Genomic DNA, 8,158 nt, shown 5'->3' on the forward strand with positions numbered 1-8,158 from the left:
TACTTTACGCCGTAAAGTTTTTAGGCAATTCGCGCTGACGCTGTCAATTTATTTCAATGACGCGTACAACACTGCCTAAATGTACTTTTATACGGTAGCCTACACCAATTAAGTTTTAATGTACTGAGTGTACATTTTGTATTATTGTAAAATCGAATTTTGTATATCTTTTAGTCGGTATTTTATTTTGATAATCTTTCTGTAGTCGTAGTAATGTGATGACCCTGCTGATGTATAGCACTGGATAGAGTTTCCAATCCCGTATTTATAGATATCCCTGGGTAAAATTTATGCTGAAATCAACCAAAGTTTTGATTTCGGGGCAAAATGTTTAGGTGTTCGTTCATGTAAAAGTTTCTAAAAATTTTACTTTGGTCTTTTGTCTAAAAAAATCAATTTTCTGTGGGCTGCGTGGCCAAGTTCTGAAAGTGCATGAGTCGTGCTCGAAAGGACGTCAGTTCAATTCTATTTGGAAAAGATAAATGTAGCAAATTAGTCTTGTTTCACTGTTAGGTAGGCTACTAGCAGGGGCGTAGCCAGCACAAAATATCTGAGGGGGGGGGGGGCAAATAGTTATTTTGTAGGCCTACATATGAATGAGCCCGGCAATGAGTCTCCGAAGACGCAACACCTACGAGGGGCTTTCCCTGAAAAAAGTTGAAAAAAACACAATAAAATTGCGCATTCTGAAAGTAGTAGCTTACTTTCCGCCTAAATCAAAAGTAAAACCTTGTCAAATCCCAAAGGATGTTGTAACAGGGTGTTTATTATCCGCTCATAGCCATTGGTCATTATTGTTATGACGACTGAGTGCAATCAAACAGTAGACTTCATTTTTTTATTGTCTGTTCATCGCATATTTTGAAGCAATCAACAACACAATGAACTCATTCGTCATAATCCTGGATCAAGAAGCATCATGAATACTAGTCTAAATACATTGCCTTTCTTCGTTGTATTTTGATCAGTGGCGGTTAGGCTATAATCTATCTAACTATTCAGTCTTATCATGATGGGTACAAGTTTTAGTATCTTACTTTCTATAGTAATTAGTCAGAAATGCATCTATCAGAAGCCAATAGAAAATTGAATACTGTATATCAAATACTGAGATATATTGGACAGCAACCCGTCGAACCTAACGGTCTAATCTTCAACCACCGGGTGTAAGCCTGGATACGACAAAAAAAAAAAAAAAAAAAAATTGACTGAGGCAAACTAAGCCATAGACAAAAATGCATGCAGGACGAAGCAAAGCGGTTTAGTCCACACTGTAGTAGCCGCGTTGAATTTCCAATTAATCTACTCCGCTTACGCGTAGATAACGAAACATATAAATTCGCTGACGAATATTGTTCGACATAATCATATCCCCAAGTTTGAAGCTCAAACAGATGATCTTCGCATGTGCTCACTGCCGCTTCTAGTGGCTGTATGGTTCCAATAATGATGGGGGCTGAAGTGTCGCTTCCACATTATTCGAATCGTGTGTGCGCAGATGGAACTACGTCACCATCATTTCAGCTGTGATAGCATTTCCTCGACAACCTGAAAACAGAAAGTAGAATATAGTGTCCGATCCATGTTTGATGAGCCGACAGAGTAACTGGTGTTGTTGTTTACAGCTCACAGACAAGATGCAAATACGCTAGCAACGCCATGTAAAATAGCCTATATGCCTATATGCTGGCCCGTTAAGATAAATTTGGCTTTTTGGCTAACACTTTGTACAAAAACGCACTCGGCTATATCCAAAGAGTATGAGGTGGCTTCAAAACGTTCTCTTGCCCCCTAGAAAGATTACGTCACGGGCTCCTAAAAACATCCCGGACCCAGATCTGAAAGCAACTCAAGAAAGATCTGAAAAGCAACTCAGATCTGAAAGCAACTCAGATCTGAAAAGCAACTCAGATCTGAAAAGCAACTCAGATCTGAAAAGCAACTCAGATCTGAAAAGCAACTCAGATCTGAAAGCAACTCAAGAACTCTCCCTGTCAAACGCTACTGCCTATATGTAATTAAATACGTAATGATACGTAACCTATTCTATTATTTTTATATGTAATAATTAAATAATGCACCAAAAAACAGCCTACAAATGTGGAGAAATGATTTTTACACAAGCAATTGCTTGTAATTCTGATGAATGCACTAACAATAAACTATCCCATTGCAGTGAATATAATACAATAAAATATCCCATTGCATAGAAAATAAATTCACCTTTGCCTTGCCAGATACGTTTCCTTTCTTAAGCGAAAGATGATGAATTATTTCAGACAGAGATATCAGCTTTGTGTAGACTGTCGGCAGACTCCTGAAAAACAAGCAATCAAGTGGTAGAATCTTGAACTATCTGTAAAACTTTGAAAATAGTTTTATGAGTTATGTTGGTATAAATCAAACTTGGTAACTATATATAATCATATATAGTATTATATAGCCTATCTCGATTGCATTGAACAATTGGGCGTCAAACCACCGTTCGATCCTCTCACAGTGATGAAGCATTTGATCAAAAATATTTTTCTGATCTCTGAACTAGATAACATGGAGCACCGCTGAAGTTGCATTAACATCCAGTTTTGTATAGTGCGTTTGTATTATAGTGTATGAATACTAGAATCGACTAGAATAATAATAATCGTCTTGACCATGTCTTGCCATTGGACCCTGAAACCTGAGACAAGAGAGTGAGGTTGGAGTCCCGCGCAGCCCTCCCTCACTTAAAACAAAATCACGCGCAAGTCATAATCCTGGATCAAGAAGCATCATGAATACTAGTCTAAATACATTGCCTTTCTTCGTTGTATTTTGATCAGTGGCGGTTAGGCTATAATCTATCTAACTATTCAGTCTTATCATGATGGGTACAAGTTTTAGTATCTTACTTTCTATAGTAATTAGTCAGAAATGCATCTATCAGAAGCCAATAGAAAATTGAATACTGTATATCAAATACTGAGATATATTGGACAGCAACCCGTCGAACCTAACGGTTTGAGATAAAGAGCCATGCTTGTTTAAGGATGCACTACTATTTACAAAAAAATCTATAAATGGAAGTTCGCATTAGTGTTTGAACTTCAAAGACACACATGTAAATCTCTACATAGGTCTATTCCTATTCATTTTGAAAATTTTAAATTATTTTTTTTCTCTTCGTTCTTCTGATTTGCGACCGTGCCATATTTTAAACTGAATATCCAGTTTCGGTTTTAGGCACGTTATAACGTTCGCATTTTGTCACTTCTACCATTTTCTGGACCTCTGTTATGTTTAGCGTATATTGATTTTCGTTACGATGGTCAGAAATAAAAACAAACTGAACTGTGATGATGAAAGTTACTCACAAACTACTTTGTAGGTTTTGGTTTATGGAAGTTTTCTTCATATCTCGTAGTTCAAGGTACCATCTTTTTATCATGGTTCGAATAAAATCCAAACTTGTTATAATGTATCTGCAGTGCAAAAGTAAACAAGTTAAATAGCGAGCAAACTAATGGAAAATTTTAAGCATGGTAAGCTGAAACGAACAATGACAGCTTCTAGAAATATACTTCTTGATATGGCCGAGTAACAATGTGTCCAATTTTGAATGTACATCAATAGCATTTCATGCTTATTGACGCTGGGCGGGTATGCTTTAAAAAACGTTTCCTTGAAAAAGTCCAAGATTAACGGTGCACCTTATTGGCGGTTGATGAAATGACATGATACATGTTGCGATCATACCAGCTCCGTTTGCTCAGTGGTTACGAGCCCGACTCAAGATCAAGCAGCGCTGGTTCGGCTGTTGGTGTGTGCGCTTGAGCAATGCATTTCAGGACTGCTCTTCCTTTGGCAGCACACACTGAATGGAATAATTCCTTGGCAACAACATTTCAACAATCTGAAACTTCACTCTATCAAACTCGGTAACCGGCCCTGCGTCAAAAGCCTCTACAACAAGTATGTGAAACTACCAGGAATAACCCATTAAGGTTTTGTCAATCCGAGGATAAAGATGCAAAACCAAACAACACCCTAACAGTAATTGCCCTTTAAAACCTGTCATAGGTCACATTTCAAAATTTGAAACATGGATTCCAAATGAGACAACTGATTTTTTAAAGTCTTTTGTTAACAGCCAAACAGATTCTGTGTTAGCTTCTCAGTCATATCAATCGACCCACAAAAATACAAGGCAATCTACAAGGTTAAATATGAACGGTAAAATGCACTAACGTACGCTTCATATTTTTTTTGAAGAAGTCGTTCCAAAATAGGAAGGAGCTCCAAACAAGCACCAAGTGTAAATTGTGTTTGGTTCTTTTTTTCATCATCTAGTAGTCTAAACATAAAAAGCTCATCTTCAGTTGTATATCTAAACGGGCGAGAGCGCCTTGACTTTAATAACTCTATGTGTTTTTTGGTACTTCCAAGATATAATTATATAGCTTTCACGTGGACAGAAGTCATGTTCGATTTACTACTTTTATACAATGTACCGTGTGTAAAGCTATAGGCCACATACTGAAAGAAACTTGCTTGAGTTTACCCTGGGAAGATATGCCTGGTAAAAACTGTTCAACATTTTATATAAGATGTCAAACCAGGGATTTATGTCAAACACTATAATATTTGGAGCATTTAGCAATGCAATGCATGTAACACTATATAGACTGATAGTTTTGCATAGACTAGGCCTACTTGTAAATACAATGAAACGTTCCTTAATGTTAAATATCTCTTGGAAAGAATAAGTCACATTCTTTGTTTTACAAGACAAGACTTTAATGACATTCCCCCTTGAACAAATATGACCATCCGTGATTGTATCAAAAAATTGATAAAATCTATTGAAACTAATCGATACACAAACTGTACAAACATATGATATGCATCAAATTACTGAATTTGATACCTTTGTGTCAAGTAAGGAAGTAAATCAACAAATAGACTGTCATCATTTGTTCTCAACAGATATGCCAGCAGCTGAGGCAAATCCTGCTTCTTCCAGAATGTTAAAGCTGCATTTAGTTTCATGCATCGGCCCTCCAATACATTAGCCATCACTGCATGACCATCCAGTATCTGAGAGGAATTATAAAACAGTTAACAACAGGTGGTAACTGGCAGTGACACGTAATTAATTAAATATACAATGTGTATAAGAGATTCAAAATGAATGAAAAAAAAATTTGTGTTTAAGATATTAAAATAAGTCCACAATCATACAAAACTAAGATCATGACAATGTTTTTTTACGTTAGCCTACTGTATTTGAATTCAAACACATTTTTATTACAGTAACTATAGTATAGTAGCCTATATACACCAAACCACAGCTTGAACTTTAATGTTTTTGTCTATCATGAAAACTGTACCAAAAATTTCAGGCATAATAAATACGTACAACAATATGGTAGCAGTTTGAAATTAAATATTACTTCACAATGTAGATATTAACGACCTACTTTAGCCTGATGCTGCGTGTTCGCTATGGTAACAGCAAACTGTGAAGTAAGCAACGGTCATACTGCTAAAAGCGAAACTCAATCTATTCCTTAAATATATTAAATTAAACCCAAAATAATATTGGTAGAACCGAATTGCACAACTGAACATCAGCCAGCAGCAGCAACCATATGAGAAGAAGTATGAACCTCAATCAATTAGAAAACATTCAGCAGAAAAAGGTTTCAAACATAAGTGCATATTAATTAAAGTATTTTGGTTGATAATTATTCCATTTGAGGTGCTGAATAGCAACAATTTTGATATAAAACTCAACTGTTTATAACAACATTTATAATTAAAAGTGGGTCAACCAATCTTATAATAATGCCACGAGCACTTGGATTACATTTTTGAGGTACTGTATAGCAGTCAAATTTTGCTGTTGTCAATTCACAGGAGATAAATGTCCGCTTAATGTACTGACATACTCAACATCTATGTCATGTGAACAACTTAGTAGGCCTACATATATCATATGTATTAATGTCCGGGGTGACAAACCTTTTGGTGGTCGCGAGCCACATTGTCAATCACACAGGAGTTTTCGGGCCACACAACTTTTTAATCGTAACCTATTACGAAATCTTTTAGAAGCGAATCAAGATATTATTCATGAAAAGTTACAAACGGCATATGCAAGTAATAAAACCCACACAGTTAAAATTATCTTGCACAGAATCGAAACATATATATATACAACAGTAAAAAATAAAAAACAAATCAACTTGAGCAAAAAGGATAGAGTAACAGTAGCCTACTTGCACTGATAATGAAGACAATTTAATTTTCAAAGCCTGTGCTTTTATATGAGTATGATTTCTTCTTTTTTTGCTCTATCCTTTCTGCTCAAGTTGACTAAATGTTTCGACCATTATGCTCCGAATCAACAAATCAGTTAATGAAATTTTCTTTTTCAAACAACAAACAAAAGCCCATGCGAATCATACAGCTGAAGCTATCTAATGTAGCATTGAAGCATAAAATATTAACAAATAACATTGAAGCATTGAATTTTTTTGCTTAGTGGGATTTTTGGAAAGTGTTTTGCTTGACTAAGCGACTAAGCGTTCAATATAAGGTCAAACAGACGATGTGGCAACGCTCAAAATAGATACAAGGTGAAGTTGGTGAATAGTGTTTTCGCAACTTTACCTTATAGCTTTCCTATCTTCTAACTTTAAACCCCGAAAGTTAGTGTTTAGCGCAAGAAAATAGCAAAGGAAAGGTGTACCAGTGAAGGCAAAAAACAGCTTTGAGATGTCTTTTGTCTTTAATGTATGAGCGATTGTCATATTGTGTTGCAAGCCGCACAAAATTCTTTGACGGGCCGCATGCGGCCCACAGGTTTGTCACCTCTGTATTATGTAAACCAATACAAAAAGGAGCAAAAGAGAACAGAGGAAAGTTTACTGAAATTATCAACCAACTTTGAATGTTCTACAGACAAGGTGCATAACTGCATATTCTAGAAATCTTTATCTAAAAAAGCTCATAAATAAAATTGCTGAAATACAGGTATTCATAAAGCCCTGTTACAATTTCAAAATGTTTAAAACTGAAATTGTAACAGGAATTTATGACCACCCTGTATATTTTTCAGATTTATGATCTAATTCTCTGGAGAAAAAACATCTCAAGATTTCAAGAAAATGAGATAAAGCTTTTGTGTCCATCTGTTAGTTTCAGCAGTGGTTCTGCTGATAACCAGGATTAACAACAAGCAACCAAGAAATCTTAAAGCCCAGAAGTATTATTAACATGGTCAATATACCTAAAGTGGTTTAATGGTATGTATAATACTCCAAAATATATGACTTTCACAGAAAGCAAAGAATACCTAGAGTTTTACAATTACATGAAAATCATCTCATTAACTTGTAGCCTAAAAATTAGTGGATGAAAAACCCAAAACTACAAACAACATCAAAACTTCTTGTAATCTACATTCACTACAAAACAGTGACATATCTATTTAGATACGGTGTTATATTTCTTACCTGTTTTGGTATCTCAAACTTTGTTGTTGCCATTATTGAAATGAATATGTTTATTGCAAAGTAACCTGCTTAAAAAAAAAGCCAAGGTAGTGGACCAATACTATTCAGTAAAATAATATGTAATTATCATTTTTTAAGATGAAAGCATTATGTAGTCAGGGGTGGGCATCCGCTACTTTGAAAGTATATGTATACTTAGACCATAAGTAATGCATGCTGCACTGCTGCTGTTACTTCTCCCACTACTTTTGCTGACAGTCGACATTACGAAGCACTATTTAACTACCTTGTGAAGCCAAAACAACATTGAAAACGAATATCATTGCCGATGATATAATTTGTTTACACTGGCAATTTAATGTAGATATAAAAAACACATTTTTAGTGAAATTTATTATTCATCTTTCACAAACACAAGTACGGTACCGAATTTCAAAAAGCGAGTAACTGAGTCATGTTGGCTGTCTGGTTTGGGTTAAGCACATATCTCCAACCAAGAAAAGTCTCTCCACAACAGCAAGAAAAAATGGGGGTGCTCTACTTAATAAACAAACATTTTAAGTCGCTATAGGGAAAGCTCAAAGACTTGCATCTGTCTGAAAAAAGACCTCCACAAGTGACCTTTCTTTTGTACCAACATTTCATTATATGGCACAAAC

The 8,158-nt window shown here is 35.5% G+C and overlaps 1 protein-coding gene across 1 annotated transcript; it reads right to left on the bottom strand.

Moving 5' to 3' along the window:
• Positions 1 to 891: 891 nt before the first annotated feature.
• On the bottom strand, positions 892 to 7,804 carry LOC145778304 (KATNB1-like protein 1). The gene is made up of 6 exons (XM_082589768.1): positions 7,500 to 7,804; positions 4,907 to 5,076; positions 4,232 to 4,333; positions 3,354 to 3,461; positions 2,224 to 2,317; positions 892 to 1,548 (listed from the first exon to the last, which is right to left on the bottom strand). Exons 1-6 carry the CDS (start codon positions 7,530 to 7,532, stop codon positions 1,516 to 1,518), a joined length of 540 nt encoding a protein of 179 aa, XP_082445894.1. The 5' UTR covers positions 7,533 to 7,804; the 3' UTR covers positions 892 to 1,515.
• Positions 7,805 to 8,158: the final 354 nt, after the last annotated feature.

This window comes from Aplidium turbinatum, chromosome 1 (assembly GCF_918807975.1).
Source record: "Aplidium turbinatum chromosome 1, kaAplTurb1.1, whole genome shotgun sequence".
In the NCBI taxonomy this organism is placed as follows: Eukaryota; Metazoa; Chordata; class Ascidiacea; order Aplousobranchia; family Polyclinidae; genus Aplidium; species Aplidium turbinatum.